General features: G+C 43.6%; 1 protein-coding gene across 6 annotated transcripts in view; it reads left to right on the top strand.

Annotated features, from left to right (window-relative positions):
* Positions 1–19,091, top strand: part of MDGA2 (MAM domain containing glycosylphosphatidylinositol anchor 2) — a 324,213-nt gene that overhangs the window by 273,292 nt on the left and 31,830 nt on the right. For all 6 annotated transcript variants that reach the window (XM_068682207.1, XM_068682208.1, XM_068682210.1 and 3 more), the window contains one exon: positions 3,108–3,256. In XM_068682207.1, coding sequence (XP_068538308.1) covers positions 3,108–3,256 — 149 coding nt within the window. The remainder of the gene's footprint in view (positions 1–3,107; positions 3,257–19,091) is intronic.

Raw genomic sequence — 19,091 nt, 5'->3', positions numbered from 1 at the left:
GCTGGCATCTCCAAGGGATGCCCAGATGGGCTATGAGCAGCAGCAGCCCCATGCTCAGCGTGCTTGAGATGTCTCTGCTGGCAGGACATACATGATAGCCTCTGGCAAGCACGGCCAGGGCTCGGAGCAGGCTGCTGAGCTAATCTGTAATGCAGGTGGTTTCCTCTAGGTGACCTGCTGCCTCCGCACACCCGAACCATGCTGAGCCAAGTGGTAGCTCTGTCACACCCTTCATCATCTCTTTATTTCTGTGGTGAGGGAGAATCTTTGCTGGACAACATCTCCTCTGGAAATGGAACAGTTGGATGGTGGTGGGTCTTGGTGATGTGAGCTCTTCCATGGCCAGGTACACTGCCTGCGTGCCTCGTAGCTCCTGCACCATCAAAGGCAATATCTGATTTCTGCGTACTCTAAAACTCTGCCCAGCTTTCTTGTACTTCTGAAGTGTGCAAGTTAAGGACTTAATGTTGTGTTGTTAAATTTTCAGCATCTCCATTCGCACCAGAAATCTCTTCTGTTAGGAGGGATTTAGAATAATGCAACTCTTCATGAGCCCTCATTATTTCTCTAAAGGTGACTATGTTGTTCAAGTGCCTGTATTGTGACAAGCGTCTAATTATGGATCCTTTTTGTAGACCCCCAGAGATGCCATTATGTCCACCTGCAGTAGAAGGGGGAAGATTATCATTTGCATTCAGCGTGAGGTTTTTTTCTATTATTTCCACTGCACATAAATAAGGAAAACAAATCTTACCAACCAGTGCTCCTCTCTTCATTTATCTTACATTTCATTTTTGAAAGCAGCAGTTTAGCTTTGCTTCTTTTCCTTGGAGTATTGTTGCTTGCTACTTCAGCACTAACATATCTGCTCTAATCTGCTCTAATTGAATGTGCAGCCTCATTGGGCAATCTGGCTGAACTAGCTTGGCTAAAAGGGCCTTTCATCCTCCGGAAAGAAAGGCATGGCTGGAGAGGATGACACAGCCAAAGGTAAAAGATTACTCAGTAACCACAAGATATTGACAATCTTTTTCCTTTCTCTTTTCCCCTTTTCTCATTACCTTTCTGATGACTGAAGTTTTGAGACATCTATGGCAAAACGCTTCCCATCCATCTCTAATAATACCTTGTGTATTTTGGCACACATTCCTAATACCCGAATTTAAGGAGCTGAGTAGTGAATGCACACCCCTCTCCTAGGTCTACATGAGCAGGCAACTCACATCTTCTCCTGAGGCCATCCTGTGTTGTTCATTGCATTTCATAATTACTTCCACTGGCAAAATCTCCACGGAAAAAGAAGAACAGGTATGAGCTTTGGGACGTGGAAAGACCTCATTCTGCTTCTGGTTTTGTCTAATGCCAAGTGTCTTGTAGACCTTTTGTGGGAGGACATCACCTGCAAATATTTCTGTTTCCCGTGCTTCGTCTCCTTTTTGCACAACTCCGGTGATAAAATGCCACATTTAACACAGCAGAACCTGGTTCGTGTTTGCCATGTCCTGCTCCTAACAGTACTGCTCTTGAACCATAGGAAGTTCAAAGAAAAAAGGCAGAGCCATGCAGGGCAAGGATGGACCTGTCCCATGAATGATAGTTGGTTTTGACTTGGGGCTTTCTTCCAGTTGTACCTTGCAGGGCAAAAACTGGTGGTTAACCAAGCTTCCCACAAGTCCAAGTCCAGCTGTAAAAACTTGTTTTGGGTCAATCCAAACTTTGTATTGTTTTTTTTTTTTTTCTTTTGTTTTGTTTTGTTTTTTTTTACTTTAAGAAACTGAAGCAACGTTGTGGTGGTGTGGTATGATGAGCTAAATAAAAGATCAATGAAAAATGACTCAAAAATAGAAAGCTAATGAGTGTCTCTCTGGCATGTGTGTGTGCTCTTTCACTTCTGAAACACATTGTTCCTCTAGGCCAAATCCACCGAGAGTTCTGGGGTATGCTGTAACTCTGCATTTTAAGGAAACGTTGTCTCCTCAAAGGTTTTTGGGGCAGCTCTAATTTCAGATGCCCCTAACCCTACCAAGTCTTCTGGGAGCCTTTGCGGACTTGCTTGCACAGCGGTGCCTGGTGGTACTGGCTCTTGGATGGTGCCTGCAGCTCCAGCTATGACTCTAGCAAGTCCTGTGTCTAATAGTTCCTGTGAGACATCTGCTACCCTGGTTGGACGTCTCAGCTACCCCAGTGCACCTCAGATGCCACTGCATGCCTATGGTTGGGCAACCAGATTGGGCACTGTCTCATTTTTGCTATTATACACAAATCACTCTTTGTGGGACACCCTAGAGGCCACAAAGGTACTTTACCTGTGAAGGTGTCACTGGTATTCATGGGTTTAAAAGAAACTCAAATGTAATGAATTCAAATAGTGTTTTGTCATATGTTTGGGGAATCGTGCTTAGGTTTTCCACCTTTATAAAGGGAGAAGGCTGTAATAGCATTCTGTGAAATGTCCGTGTACCCAGGATGCGCGGTGAGATGGCATTTTCCCCTCTGTATCTCTTGTGCAGATTGGGATGTTCTGCTAAATAATGTACATAATGCTGCAAGTCTGCACATCTGTGGTGCTACAAAAGATGGCTTATGTACATTTTCACTAGGGAGGTGGGAGAGGAGAAGATGCGATGAAGGCAGCAGTCGCTGGAAATATCCATCTTGTATTTCCCAGCTCACGGATGTCATTTTGTATTATTTGTGCCAGGTACAGCAGCTGTCACTGAGTCTTCCCCTGCTCAGTGCAGTGCAGCTTGTTTTGATATCTCTATTTTAATCAGCTGGGCCATGAAAAATTAGTGCAGAGATGTGTTACATCGCTCCAGCTTGGCTTTGTTAGAAGCTCAGTGATTTTTTCCCCTTCCCTGCTCACACCTGGGCCAAGGATGCCACGGAGGAATCAATGATAAAGGCAAACCATTGCCACGGCTCTTTTTAAAAAGGATGGAGGCTGATAATTCCAAAATGTGTTTCTGGAAGATGTTTAACAGAATGACTCAACATGCAGGGAGATGAGGGCGGTTACAGGCTGGGTATCGACGCTTGGCTCCCAAACTGCCTGGCTGATCATTTTGGTTTCTTTCTTTTCCCTTTTTTGTTGCTGTCCCCTGCAGGCAAAGCCTATGCCCCCGAGTTCTACTACGACACTTACAACCCCCTGTGGCAGAACAGACCCCGCGTTTACTCCTACAGCCTCCAGTGGACCCAGATGAACCCCGACGCTGTGGACCGCATCCTTGCCTATCGCCTAGGGATCAGGCAGGTGAGGAGAGAAATTGGTTCATGCGGGAGGTGTCTTTTGATGTGCTGACCTCTGTGAGGGCTGCCTGGCCTTATTTTATTTTATTCATTTTTGTTTATTTTGTTTTACTTTACATTATTGATTCATTTTCCTCCCTCCTTTCACATTCTGTGAATCGGAGATATTTCTCCTCCTTCTGGAAGATTTGCTGCCATCTTGCAGGAGTAGTCCTCTGCCGTGTGCACATCCTGGAAACTAATTTGCACATTTCCAGTGTGAAATGCAGAGATTAAAAAGCTGTTCCTCAGGTTTGCAAAGGCTGAAGCTCAAGATACACTGGAAAGATTGCATAAAAGAAGCTTGCAATGAAATTAAACTTTTTTTTTATCTCTATGTATCTATATATCTTATATTAGATCTTCCATGTAAATTAATACATACAGGAATAGCTGTAGCTTTGCTACCAAAACGTGTAGTGATCCTTGAGAACTGACATCTTCCTTGACCACATTAAAGCTGATCACAGATGGGCCTTTGTAGATTCGCGATGAACTTATCAGTGGGATTTGGCTCCCTTAAGGATGTGTGGGACCAACCTGCTTGCGGAGGAATTGATAGTCATCACCATTAATTCACCCTGTCACAACTTTAAAGGAAAAATATCATGTCTTCTTCTAAAGTGATCACTACAAAGCTTGAGTTTTAATAGTCAATTAAATTGAAAGAACCAATTTGTGCATTGCTTAAACTCAGTTATTAAATTGGAACACCTCTCCCTTACTCTGCTTCATGGGGCACCTAATGTTTGTTCAGGCTTGCGCTTTCCTCCAGATAAGTCCATACAAAAAAAAAGTCTGTGCTCTGAAGGCAAAAAATGCACCATACCATTTATCCATGATCCTGTCTAGCTTCTGTCCGTGCGAAACTCTACAGATATGCCAGATGCTGATGTTGCCAGCTTGATTTTGGGCATTGCTAGGCTTTCTCAAGGAAAATATGCATTGTTTGAAATGATGCTGCTTGCTATGGACACCTCCTTGGCCACCACGCTCACCTCTGAGTCGCCTGCTACCCAGTGGGCTGCCAGCCTTTGGCAGAGCGAGGTGAGCACAGAGAGGAAGCTGTGCTGAGCTGTGCCATGCCGTGCTGTGCGGGCCTGCTGCCATTCAATGAAGATGTTTCACTACATACCTGGGACAATCCGCCAGATATTGTTTGGGTCTTGTTTTGCACCCTCCTGTTGAGCTTGCCTTTCTTAAATAATACCCGAATTGATTGAATGAGAAAAGCACACGTTTGGGTGTTCAATGCCTGAGATAATAGCCTGTGCGGGGAGAATAGAAAACAGGGATTAAGGCCAATTCTTGAAGATGTATATAGATATTGAAAATTTGAGTGCACAACGTATTTTGTTATCCCGCAGATCTCCTGCTGGGATGAGCTTAGCAAGCTGCAAACCAAATACCCAAGTTGAGCACGTTGTTGATGCTGAGCGGATGGGGCTTTGAGTGGCACAGTGATGGAGCTGCCTGGGACAGGTCCCCGAGCAGCTCTGACACCTGGCGGGTGCTGGCTCAGAGTCTGCTTCTGCCTGAATCTGACTCATTTGGAATGAAAATCAGTGACTTTTAATAAATATTTATGCAACTCTTTGCATCATTGGGTACAAATCAGTTCTGTTACTCCCAGTACCCAAGAGGAATTATTAAATTTAAAAAAGAATTTGCTGAAGTAAAAAAAAATGATAATAATAATAATGAAATTAGTGGCATTAGGGTCGTTAGCTTCTTCTTCTTCTTTTTTTTTTCCCCATTTCATTTTAACTTACTTTTAATTATCTATTTTTGGTACTTAAAATTAGTAGTTACTTTAATTACCTCAACAATCCACTCTCAGGTTAATCAAAATCCGTTCCTTTCCTCTGTCTGAAGCCACGTGTAAAATTTGGGTAATTTAGAAACCAGTGAGCCATCCGGACACACATCCATTACTGCAGTAATTCCCCCTAAAAGATGGGTGATAATTAAAGTCGTTACCTCCTCTGACACCTGCTGCTACTTGTTACCAGCACATTGCCCTCTGAAACGTCTGTGTTTAGATAATTTATTTGAGTTAGCAGTGCATTTTTGACAGGGTTTTGCTATTCTTATGTGACTGCATTTCTGAACATTTTTATTTGCTAACGCGTTGCAAAACGTTGCTGGTGGGCTACACCGGGTCGGTGTGTTGGCGTCTGCTTGTGGTCGGCTGAATGGCATTGCCTTTATCTCGTCAGTAAATGGGTTTTGTGTTAAGAAGGTTAACATCTGAGTCCAAAGGCCTGTTTCTCTATACCTGACTTATATTTCCACTTCACTTAAGAAAGCCTCCAGGCAGTATTTGGGGAATACCTGTGGGATTTGTGGGATTTCAGTGGACTGGGATGGATGAGGTACAGAGCAGCGCTGGCTCCTGGCCGGTGGAGCCAGGTGGGCTTGAGGGTCCCAGGCCCTATAAAAGCACACAGACAGCAGCTCTTACACTCACTCGACAAGGAAACTCGATGGCTGTATGGTTGGTGCCTCATTTTTTAGCAGTGACTGCTGTTAAGGAGGAGCAGAACCATGTGCACGGCTCAGCAGCTGGATGCTGTGTCGCAGCAGGTGGGGCGGATTCTGCAGCTCAACATCCTCAAAGCCAATTAAAGCCCAGCACCGAGAGGCCACTCTCCATGTGCTGTGTCAACTAGAAAAACCCCGTGCTTCTTAAAAAGCACTGTTACAGAAAGAATTCCCAAAATGCAACAACAGAAGAGAGGAGAAAGCACAGTGCTCTAAAATAATTGCTGCTCCTCCTGGATCCTCCCAGGAGGGAGCATCCACCACACGCTGCCGTGCCATCAGGACACACTCGACATAGAAACTGCTACCGTCACTGAGCTTCATGGGCAGTTTGTAGCTTTAAATAAAGGCATGGGGGGAGACCTATAAAATTCTCTTAATGGAAGGCACACAGATACCTTAGCTCCACACAGCTTGCCTTTCTTCCCTGCCTTGCTGGAGAGAGGCAAACGGAGCAAAATTATTTTCATCACATACCCTGCCCTGACCTCAGTGTGGCCCAGCTCCTTTGCTTCAGCACCAGTTCCCCCTGCTTTCTACCCACGTTGCACCTTTGGCACTGGAAGCTTCTCGCCAGTTTCTAGTTTCTGTTGCCAGCCAAATTTCTCAAAACTTTGCTCGTCTGAACTGGTCAAGGCAGAGGCATCTCCACCTCTATAGTCCTGCTACATGCCAGCCAGCAGAAATCTTTTCCTGTTGTTATAATGCTATATAAGCTAATAATTCCTAGCAGAGCAATTTGTCTTTTTAATGAAGAAAGAACCTGGCTATGCCGTACTTTATTATCAGGCTTCTTTGCCCTTTAAAACTTTAATTATTAAGCACATCCTTTGCATTGTTTTCTGCAACTGTCAGGCAAATACAAAAATGGATCTAAAGCACTCAGCGTTGTATAAAACCTCTTATTTTTACAAAATGAAATTTTAAAATGCTAATATCACAGATTTGGAGCTTTTTCCAGGCTGGCAGTGAAGGAGAACACATTCCTGAGCCCAGAGGAGCACATTGTTCTAGTGCTTCAGAGCATCCCTAAAAATGTTGCCACTGGTGAAGGGGAAATTTGAACACAAGTTTGAGCAGAAAAAATAAGAGATGCATAGAGCAGCAAAGCAGGTGCCTTTGAAATGCTCACTTATGATTACCACAGTCTTGTATGAGAGGAAGTTGGAAATTGGGGATAGAGAAGGGCATGGTCAAGAGAAGTAGGTAAGAGTCTATGGTCACTTGTCAAAGCATGTGGGCAATACATTTTGTGCTTGAAAATACAGATCTGACAGCAGAGGAAGAAGTGCAAGTGAACTGATTTCATCTCAGCAATCCTGACTTAGTCATGGAGGGGTTTGAAGGTGATGGAGAGATGGGAGGGATAATCAAAAGTCTTGGAATTACCTTGTAGCTAGAAAAAGTTGAAATTGAGAGTCTGGGAAAATGATCTCACTTTACTGCTTTGAAAAACCTCCAAAGAAATCAAACTTTGACTCCGGACTGCTCGCGTGAAGTGGCTGCAGATTTCTCTCTGTTCCCAAATCAACTTCACTCTGAGTGAATTATGATAAAAAAGGGATGGCGGCATAAACAAACCACCCACCTCACCTTCACTTGGATTTGAAGCAAGCAAGTCTGGGAAGACTACTTGTTAAGAAGCCTCCAGCAGCACTTTTTAAATTTCATTTTATTTTATTTTACTGTCACCTGCCCTACAGGACCACGTCCATGCAGCAATCACACAGTCTGGTTACCTTGAAGACCCCTTCAGGCCTCATCTGTCTGGTGCAGTGACCAAAATAAGTAGTAATATATTAAAAATACAGGGATTTGGGCATCTTTGCATTCTGTGAGCACAGTGGCCAGCCACATGGGGCTTTCTTTAATTTCTTAAAGTCCCTGGAATAGGGCTACAAGGTGCTTGAGAGCCTGCTGTCAGAGCCTGCATCCTGTCACATACCTTGTCACTAGCAGTAAAATACAGGCACGTCTCGGGCACCAGAGGATAATTTAATGGTAGGAAAGCACGACACGGAAGAAACTTGTTCAGCATTTTCAACAGAGGTTAAAGAAACGCCGAGGGAAACCACAGTGTGAGCTCTAGGGAAGTTGTTTGAGAAAAGTACAGAGCTTGGTTTAATGCCAAATCAGGGAAACTAAGAAAGTCAAGACTGGGAGAGGATAGGTGCCATCAGGGGAAGAGGCAATCACAAGGAAGAATAAGTGTCATTTTTCTGCCTGTAGAGTGAAAATGGAAATAGATGAATGGGAATCATGTATTTACTAAAATAACATACTTAGAATGAAAGCCACTTATAAGAAATTTATGTATTTTAGCAAACTCAAGGCCCCCACCTGATGGGTACTCATTTTGCAAACATTCCTTCTATCAGGATCATGGTGCTGTCATCATGAAATCAATCTATTGCAGTGGGAAAGATGTTTGCAAGCTTGGTATTTTCTTTTGTTATGCTACAGAAAATTTACAGTAGCAGTACATCAAAATGTATATAGAAATTTGATTCAGAGCCATTCACAAATAAGTGCTCACATCTGTAGTAATTAATTTTAGCAGGGGAAGTGGGAGAGTTGAAAAGGCTAATTCAAATGTATATGGGAATATTTCTAATGTTTTCATGAAACATTTTAAGCATTCTTCTGCAGAGGGAAATAGCTGTTCTGAGGATTTCTTCACAGCGTGCATTTCCTTTAGGAAGTCTAAACGAGGCTTTGCTGTTCTCCTCTTATATCTGCACTTGTGAAATTAGAGACAGAGAATTTAGCAAAAAAAAAAGTAGTGCAACATTCAGAGGCACGATTCTTATTGATTTTCTTGGGGTTGGTAAATTGAATTAGAGAAGCAATGGCTCTGTTTTACAATTTTCAGTTTGCAATGCTGATGCTTGTTATGCTTGTTCTTCACAGAACCGAGGGTTGTCTTTCAAAACAGCAAGCTGAAGGCTGTCATTTGAGAGTTGTACCAAATTCTTTTAGTTGCCATTTAAAAAATATAGCTATTTCTCCCAATTTTCTGATAGATAAGGTAAATGCTTATGCATATTTTTGGGGAAAAAAATTGCTAATGTCTTAAGAAGTCAGAGGTAGAAGTTAAACACATAAATACATCTTTTGCTGTCGGGTGCTGATGTTCTGACTCTGATCCCATGGTGTCCTAGCTGACAAAGATGCTCCTGCCTTTATCCACACTCCTGTATTGGGCATTGAGCTGTGAGTCCCCAGAGCTGCCGGTGTGCTTGTGTTGGAGGTAGCTGGCTGTCTTTGCTAGCAATGCAAAAAGAAGTCCCAGGCAGAATATGGCCATTCTCATTAGCACAAAATTTGCACCATAAAGCAGAACTCCTTTTCTTCACAAAAAAACTTTCAGCAAAATTTGACATAGTCATTGGATCAATTGCTGCCTGCTGGGACTGCCTTGGTTGTTTTTTTGTTATATGAGCAGGCTGAAATAAACTCTTGCTATTTCATTACCAATTTCAGTACCTAATTTACATTAACTTTTTGACCTGGCTTCTTCAAGAAACAAGACCCAGAAGACTGTCCTGCCTGTGTCTGTCTGTCTGTCCTACTGTCACTCTCAGAGGTTTCTGAATCCAGCTCTTCATTTGGGTCAAATCTGATGGGGAATAGGGATGCAGCAGATCCGGAGGGTCCCACCAGTGCTCTGACAGCATGTGGATGGGTTAAGGAGAAAGACATCATTATGGAAAAAATTGAAAGGCAAGATCACATCAATCAAAAAACAAAACAAAATTAAAAAAAAAAAAAAGGAAAATAAAAACTTGTTAATGGGGCAGAGTGTATGAATTCTCTGACTTTGTAGCCAGGTCTGTGGAACCCCCTCCTGAGCCAGGGAGCTCCATGGCCAAGTCTCCTTCTTGACTTCTTCCAGCAACGTGCAAGCAGTAATTTCCTAAAGAACAAACCCTCCCCGGGCAGGAGGTGGTCACCACGCTCGTGTGCTCGAGGCAGTGACAGGAACATAGCCCGAGGCTTTCACTGCACCTTTTGCTTCAATAAAAAAGAGTAGAGACACGCTCGTACTCAGCACTCTGAGCTCCCACCCAGCATTGCCTGAGACCGTGGCGCTTTGGTCAGTGCATGGTTGTCACACTCGGTTCTCATTTACTCTGGCTCAGCAGGAAAATCTGCAGTATGAATTGATTACTGCTGACAAATGCAGTGCATCAGTCAAACTTTAGGGAAGATGCAGGAGAAAATGGATTGAATTGAAGAGCAATTTAGTGAGAGAATTACTCAAGCTAGAGGAATTTATTTCTGTAAACAAGTTACTTGCTTTTGACTACATTTAAACACTTGAGGTAGGGTAGAGGCTCCCTTTGCAGGTGTACCCGTGTGTGCACTGAAGCACAGCTCTGGCTGGGAGTGGTGCAGTCAGAGCCATGTGTGGCTGAGCAGCATGTTTCATCCTCAGCGTCCAGCCCACGGGTTTTCTGCAAGTTGTTGAGCCAGGTGGGCACCCGTCCAGCAGAAATCGTACATTCCTGTAATGCAAAAGTGTCTCAAAAAATGCCTGTAAGTGACAACGCTGGTTTTGTTTGTGTTGTTTCCATACGATGTCATACCGTTTCTCAAAAATATTCAAGGATTTGCAAAATAGAGGAATGAATCTTTGAAAACTGAAGATCTACACAAAAATTAAGTCATATGTCATCGAGCAAATGCATGACAAGTAAAAAGTTGTGCCTGGCATGCAGTGTTCCTTTCAAGATAGTAAAAGATAGCATAAATAACTGCAGCTATAACTTAATTTTGGAAGGGGCCTGTGAGTGTTACAGAAATTTAATTTAGTTGAAGGAAGAATTCTCTTAGTGAAGATAGTTTCAGATGCCTAGGAATGGTTTTAAACTAGAATAAGGTAGATTTAGATTAGATATAAGGCAGAAGTTCTTCCGTCAGAGGGCAGTGAGACCCTGACACAGGGGGCTGGATCCAGGTGGGTTTTAAGGTCCCTTGAGCACCAGCCCCAGCCGCAGCATCCACACACACGGGAGGCACTTGAAGAGCCCCACTCCTGAGACCACCAAGTGCCCCCAAATTAAATAATGCCAGGACTGAGCTCTCAGACCGCCTCTGGAAGTGTTGCTCTCTGAATGAGCCTCACCTTTAACCTTGTGATGGTTCCACGTGTGTCCTTGCATCTTCTTTGCTGTCCCACATACAAGACCTGCCCTAAGGGCACCCGCTGTGTTCTCCCCATGTCAGCAGGACACAGCCCCGCAGCCCTTATTTCATGGGCTGCAGTGAACCCATTGGCACTGCTTATCTCTGTGATGAGTTCAAGAAACTGAATTGTGGAGAATGGTCAGAAATACTCAGTGCTGGTAGGGCTTGCCTTGGGAAAGGGACTTTTACCTCTGCATATTTAAAGGCAGCATCCTGATTCACGCTTAGAGGCGCTTCACTAGAGTTGCACAGGCAGCCTGAAATCTGGGTGTCCCATGGCACCGACAGGGACACCGGGACCCTCACACTGGGCTATGTTGTGCAGTGTACCTGCAGACCCACCTGGGCCTTTGTGTGCTCCTCAGCGGATGGCTGAGGGATCCCAGCTGCCTGCCGGACACTGGGGCATTTGGGGCTGGGCACGGTCACCCTGTCTCGCACCAGAAATTCTGTCCTTGCTGAAACAGATCTATACAATTTCAGAAGAAAAAATAAAAGGTTAAAACATAATTTTTACCGATAAAAAAAATAGTAGTGCTGTTAAGAAACCAACCCTTTTCCAAGTCCACAAAGATGTATTGTTTCTGTTGGCACAACTGAGACCAGGAAGGATTTCTTTGTTTTTGTGAGGCTTGTGCAAGTTTTATTTCCATTTGGAGAAAAGGGATGGTAAATGAGATTCATTCTTTTTTTTAAAGAATGTAGTTAGATTGGCAATTCCTTAAACAGACTTTGCTTGCTCCTAGATGAGGGACATTTAGCCAAATCACAATGTATTAGCTAGCGTATGCACTAAGTGTTTTCCTCAAGTAATGTGCATTACAGAAACCATATACTGCTGGGATGAGTGATCTGGCCCTAAAGACAACAGTTCCATCCATTCTTTTGCTGTTAGAGAATTCTTTATTCTCTGAACCATACATATATTTAAATAGCATACAAACCATATTGCCATTCAATAAGCAAATCAGCACCCTACTGCAATGCGTCTGTGTTTTGGAGCTGATTTAAAGCATCACAGTTACATTTTGAGAACTTCATTAAAAACCTAGTGGCTATTTCCTTTCCTCTCATGCAGTGATTGTCTTAAGTGTTTAAGAAATGGTTTGTTGAAACGTTCTTATCTGACAGTTGAGCTGTTATTTTTTGGCAAAAAAAAAAAAAAAAATCATTCTTACTTAAAAACTTAAACAAAATCAGTATGTTTGCTTTCCTTGAAAATGCACGTTGGCATCACGCGCTTGTCTTATTGCATTATTACCCCTTGATCTATTTATGCAGAGATTCATGTAGGTTGCTTAAAATGCAGTCTTGTTTTTCCAGTTCATTTACCGAGACAACCCAGCGCGTTCACTGCGAACGCTAAAGAGTAAAGCTCCAGCTTGCCATGCTTTAAAAGGGTTGGGTTCATCATCCTGATTGCAGCCACGTTCATTGACTTGTCACCATGTAATTATTTCGTATGGAAAAAAAAAATGTCATTCATAAATAGCTTTTAGAAATCACAAAAAAATGAATTAGCTGACTAGTGACAGGAGTGTGCTGTGTGCCGTTCAGGATCCAACCAGGGAAGGTTGTGGCACTGTGGTATGCTCAGCCAAGTCAGCATCGCTGAAATATGAAATTTGTCCTGGGATACTTTCCCGATCACGGAAATATCGTTCTTACAAGTGTAAAGTGTTTAGCTTAAACTTAGGGACTAAATCCTGATTTTGGATTTTGGATCCTGATTTTTGGCTTTGGTAATTCTCTCTCTTGTTGCCCTGCTAAAAGCAGCGATCTGGCCACTGCGGACAGGCTGCTGTTTGACATGCAGGGCCACATCCCTGCTGCTGGCAGCAGCACCGCTGGCAGTGCCCAGCTCGCCCCCGCTGCTGTGCCCTGTGCTCTGAGGGGTGAGAGCGGCAGGTCCCGGTGTGTGAACTTCTGCTTCGCTCTGTCACTGAAAGAAGGAGAAACTTTCCCTTAAAGCCATCCTTATCGTGGTTTAATAATTAACCCGCCTTTTGTGAATGCCTAACAAAACGGGGATTAAAAATTGAAAACCTCTTTTGAGAGCTGGCTAGCAGTGGGGCAAGAGTGGGAAGGCCTGTGCCGCTGGGGCGGGGAATGAACAGGGCAGCTCTTCTTTAATCCCATAGACTTGTGTGAATTCCTCTGGGACTCAGCCAATTTTAAAGTCCTAAAATGGATTCTGCTGGCTTATATCACATTTTTAGCCTTTCTTTAAGGAAGAGGAGAAAGGTTCGTACTTGAGTGCAGTGTCATCACATGCAAGGCTGTGTCTGATCTTAGTCCACGCAGTTGAGAAGTCCACACTGTGACCTTTTCCTGAAAGCAAAATAATGCGGCCTGCTTTCAGTCAGCAGGTCCTTCAACACTTTCCATTAAACTCTGAAATTGTGCCTTTACTTGAAGGACTTGCAGTGTACACCCCTTACACGAGACATGCAGTGGATTTACTGGCACCTCCAGAGGGTCCCTCACCCGGTGCATTGGGGCTGCAGAGCCCCGGGACACTGCACTGTGAGAAGTGAGGATGAGCCTCGATTTATTCTGCTGAGGAAGGAAGGAATTACTTAAACTTTGCTTCTGGCAAAGGCAGCAGGGCAGTTCTGCATTTAGCCATAAACCCTTCTTTATTGCAGTGAGTGGACACTCGGCTCCGTCTCCCTGTCCCTGTGCATTGAGGAATTCTGTCCCCTGGGACACTGCAGACCAGGATCTGCTCTGCCAGCAGACAAAAATCCACCCTCAGTGGTACAGCCCAAGCTTTGGCATGGTTATACCTAAAAGGGTTAGCGAGGGTAGGGATAAAGATTGTGCTTTGGGGAGACCACGGCTGGGCATTACAATCCCAAGTGCATTTTTGTCACTAAGATCCACTAGAAGAAAACTTGTTCATTTGAAAATGTTTTTTATATTTGTCCTGTTAGTAGTGCTCATATTTTTATTCAAGCTCTGGCTATCCAAGCTCTGACCCTGTTGGCACTGCGAGTAGGGTTAGCTGATGCATACACTTCACTATTAATGAAGACTGGTAGTTGCTTGTTTGGTTTAAGTCATGGAGTGAGGATGTATTCAGATGAAAGAATAGTAAAACTGAAATGTGTGACACTATCAGAGTAGCTATTTTGCCTCTGTGCAACTCAAAAGACTATAAATCCTTCTGCATGTAGCAGGTGTCAAAAAAACAGTGTGGAGTATGGGGAGTTTCCATTGCTCAGAGTCAGTGTTGCACACTCAGGTTCATAAAGAATCACAAATCACACAGCATTGTTTGTAACTATCCTGCCCAGCCCTCCAGTTGAAGGATGGGGACAACCTTCTGTGTCTTTCCTCGTGGTGACTGCATAGCTTTGGTCACCCTCCGTTGGCTTCTGAAGGTGCCGAGGTCTGCCAAGATGTTGTCTGCGCATAAGGAACATTTTTCCATCTCATTAATAGCTCTCTGGAGAATATTCTGACATTAATGTATTTCAGCTTTGGATTTGGCTTTGGAATTGGCGACTCAGATTCTTCCAAGTTTTTGTATTTCAAAGCATCCTTCATGTGTCCCTGGTCAGACTTCGGAGTTGGCCAACACTCCAGTAGTTGCTTCCATTAAACCTGCAGTCATGAAGTGCAGTTCGGTAACAGGGAGAGTCTGAAGGTCGTGAAATAAATTAGCAAACACAGAGCACAGCATGTGCCGTGTTAGGAGAAAAGAAAAAATCAGGATTTTGTGCTAAAAGGCCACAAAACCCTACATGTTGAATTTCCTTGATGTTCTCCTATACGTTTTCAAAGTGCGTACCAAAACGGTCCCAAAGGCCACTCAGGTTTTACCCAACAGAGAGTAACATTGCCTGGATCAAACCCACATTGTGCACAGTGAACTTTTGGACCTTAACTTAGAGCTCTCGATTCACTCAGCAAATGTTTCACTTGCCTGGGTTTAAATATTTTTTTTTGTCTGGGTTTGCCTGGCTGCAAATATTGTCGTGCTTTTCTATAGCCGCTCCTAAATGGGTGGCCGTGGTGGCCTTGGCTGCAGCTCTCTGCTGGCAGGGTGCAGCTGCTCTGAGCAGTTCTGGTGCCATCGAGGCACCACGTGGAGTTGCTTCATTTCCGTGACTGGCCTTTCACTGAAGACAGGTCCAGGTAGAGTTTTATAAATGAGACCTGTTCGTGTATCCCAAGCTGCACAAACATTCAAGCAGCGATAAGCGAGTGCTTCCAAATTTCTGATATTTACTACCAGCAGGATGAAAACAAGTGAAATGAGTGAGACTTCCCTGGAGAAGAAGTGAAGTTCCCGTGGCTCTGATTTCGGTGGTTGATGCACTTCTCTGTGGGTGATAGCCACTATCACAGAATCACAGAATCACAGAATTTCTAGGTTGGAAGAGACCTCAAGATCATTGAGTCCAACCTCTAACCTATCCCCACACCGCTGCAGCCCAGGTGACCTAGAAAACCAACCGCTCCACTTTAAACAAGATGTAAAAAGTTACCCTGTACCTATATGCCTGAGACTAACTTGTTCAAGCTTGTTATACAAAAAAATTAAGCTTCCTACTTTTCTTTATTTTTAGTCTGCAGAAGACTGCAGTCCCAGTCGGTTGATAATGAGCAAGTCTCTTCAGACTGCCCCGAGCAGGTCACTTGCACGTCGCCTTTGGTCACGATTTGGCTTTATTGTATTTTTAACTTCTATTTTCATTCAGCAGCATGCAGGTTCAGACATATTCAAATCTGTATTATGTGCTCGCAGAAGGGTTTCTGATGAAAGCTGCACAGGCACTGGCTGCAAAATGGAGCATAAATTTTTCTGTCCATGCCATAGCCCAGTTCTTGTACCCATACATGCACTGGTATGGAGCTGATCTGCCATAAAGGAGAAAGTGAATACAGGTACGTTTTTATTGCCTTTCCGACCAAAGGAAGTTGCACCTAACGAATACAGTTTGTCCCTGCATGTAAGGTTATGAAAAGTAAGGAAACACTGAGGAAGACCTTCCAGCTCTGAATACCCTAAATTGCAGTTTAGTTAGCAAGGGGACCGAAGTGGCCTAATTTAGATTTTAAAAGATGTTTTTATCATCATTCATTTGTATATAAAAAAAATAAAAACAATAATATTAAAACAGAAGGCAGTGTAATTAGCAAGTTTTTAATAGGCATTCGTGCTGTATTTTGATTTTACTCCAACAAAAATGACCTCTCCTATTTCCTGGGTTATCCTGTCTTTAAAACGTCAGCTGTGATGCATAATTAAAGATAGCTTAATTGTTGGATCCTGTAGCTTCCAGAACTCCTTAAATTGTTCCCATTTGTTTATCTTGCAAATATCAAGCCATAGTTTTGGATCATGGACAGCTGTTTCTGGCATCTGAACCATGCATCCATCAATTTTGTAGTCCGTGAAAAACACACTGCATCTTTGGAGTCCAAGTTTTTAATTAATAACAACTCAGGGACATTTAGTTCCTTAAAAAAAAAAAAAGAGGAAAAGAAGGGTTTTTGTTGGTTTGTTTGTTCTGATGATTTTCCCTGTACCAAATAAAACCAATTACACAAAGATGCAAACACAAAATAAATCAAATGAATGGCAGGCGAAATACAGAATGGTAATTTAAGGTAAAATAAATAAAATGAATGGCAGGAGGCATACAGAATGGTAATTTAAGGTAATGTAAAGAAGGCCAGCCACATGCCCAGGTCATTACTGTTAGCTAATGGGCTCGGCACGTCCCTGGCCCCAGCAGGCAAACCACACGGTGCTGGCCTCTTGGCCCCCTTGCTGTGGCAGTGGCTGGTGTCCGTGCTTGCAGGAGAGCGGGTACAGGCTCAGCACAGAAACATTTGTGGGGTTTTGACAGTTCCAGTGATCACACGTGAAAATATTAGAAAAGAAGAGAGATGTCATCAATAGCAATATTACATGATGCGCAGTGGAAAATCAAGTGATGATAAGTGTGGCAGAGCATGCATTGCAGCTGGCCTTGTTATTTTTGCCTGAATTACAGGTATTTGTCACCGTGAGTCATTTCAGGGCCGTAAGTACCCTTTGAAATGAAGCTGACACAGTTGCCACCTATCTGATAAGGTTTGTGTTGAAAATGAGATAGCTCTGATTACATTGCTGGGCAGACGTGTTAAAGAGGAGCAACCACTGGATGTCTGCAGCAGACGAGGCAGACGCTGCGTGGAAGTGTTCCTCTGCAGCGTGCAGATGGGTACCAGTATCTGCCCATCGACTACGTATTTCCCATTGCTCTTTTATATATGTGACTGCTCAAGAAAACTCCTTTTTTTTTTTTTCCAAGAAAAATCAATTGTCAACGTTATTATAAATTGTAAAAAAATGACTTTAAGGACTGCAAGAGCTTTTTTATCGGAGTATGCAGTAGATTAATACACATTGCATTCGGTTGTCGTTAATTAAAGAGATGCTTGTCTGACTTTTTGAGTCAATAAAGAAATTTATGGCTGAAATCAATAGGCCAAGTACAATGGACTACAGATGTGTTTATTTTTTATAAACATAACTGTGCATATAGACAATCAATATTTAATCATCCCATAGGATTAATTTCTCAGGAAATCTATATGTTCACGTCTTTTAGAGAATATAGTGTTGGCTGGTTTCTCAATAGGAAACAAGGAATAAATACCCTTTTATTGACAGCAGACAGGAGACGGTTTCAGCCTGTTGCAATAAAACGTTGCCACACTTTTACACCCTTTCTCTGATGTCAGGGAAATTCATTTCACTTTTCTCTTAGCTTTAGGGAACAAAGATTTCTAAATATTCGAAGGTAACCAAGATAAACGAAGAGTCCCTGTGAAGCCTTCCATGCTCTGGATGGACTGAATGTAGGTGTGCTCTGCTAATTTAATTACAGGTTAGACGCATGAAAATGCTAATAAATGCTCTTGGAGCTAAAGTGTTTTTTCCTCAGCTCTTTTACAGGCGTCTACAAACCGTTGGGAAACTGCTCTTTCAGTTTGGTCAAAGCCAATTTCCAAATGCTTATTGCATCCTTACCTTTGTTAGGATAAAATAATTTCTGTGATTCTCTCCTTCAAAAATTCCTTTTCAATGAACCCAGATTCTTCCTAAGCTTAGAGCTCCAGAAACACAAATTGACATTGAGGAAGGAGTTTAACGGGGATGTTTAGTTCTGTATTCTGTCTTTGAAATATTAATCTTCATTTTTTAATATACAAAGGCACAGCCTGGACATCGGAGAGAGGCTGCACGCCTCGCTCCAGCGTCTTTGCTCCATCAGTGGTGTTGGGTAGAGGGTTCCAATGAGGCGAGCGATGCCCGGGTGGCTCCTGCCCCTTTGGGGGAGCTGCAGAAGATGCCCAGAGCTCTGGAGGCAGAGGGCCAGGTTGGTTTTGGTGCTGGATGGCCAAACGCTGAGTGGACAGGAGCTTGGGTGCTGCTCCAGGGGTCTGGCTTTGCAGAGCTGCCCCAGATCCATGCAAGGAGCTTGAACTGCCATGGAGGGATCTGCATCTTATTTTCAGAGGGTCTGGACTGTTTTGGTATTGGTGCCTCAGTATCATACAGAGCTCCAGAACTGTTGTGCCAGCCCAGAGCACCACTGCTGTGATTTAAGATGAGGATCCCATGGTGTCTGGGGGACCCTGCCTGGTGTTCGGGGCTGCTGAGCAGCTCCACGCAGCTCCCAGCCTGCTGCAGGGTCTGGCACCAGTGTCCCCAGCGCCAGAAGGGATGGCCCCGGGCAGCCCCTTCACCCTCAGCCCCCCGCTGGCCTTGTTCTGCTCAGGGTTGAGCTGAACATCACAGGAGCTGTGTGGGTACGGGCTTGCTTTATTCATTTGTTCAGCAGCTGAGCTGAGAAATCAGGCAAGGGGATGTTTTGTGTCAAACCTAGTGACGATTTTGAGATGTTTATGGAGCTTTTTTTTTTTTTTTTTTGTGGTTTCCATGGTAAAAACAAGAATTAGAACAGAGTCGGTGCTGATTGCAAGGCGAAAAGATGTGTTGCTTCCTATGGAGAAATACCAATATCCAGTACGGCTTAGGATGCCTGGCGCTGAAATGAAAA

Source organism: Anas acuta, chromosome 5, assembly GCF_963932015.1.
Source record: "Anas acuta chromosome 5, bAnaAcu1.1, whole genome shotgun sequence".
Taxonomy (NCBI): domain Eukaryota; kingdom Metazoa; phylum Chordata; class Aves; order Anseriformes; family Anatidae; genus Anas; species Anas acuta.
This window is presented reverse-complemented; position numbering and strand designations above follow the sequence as displayed.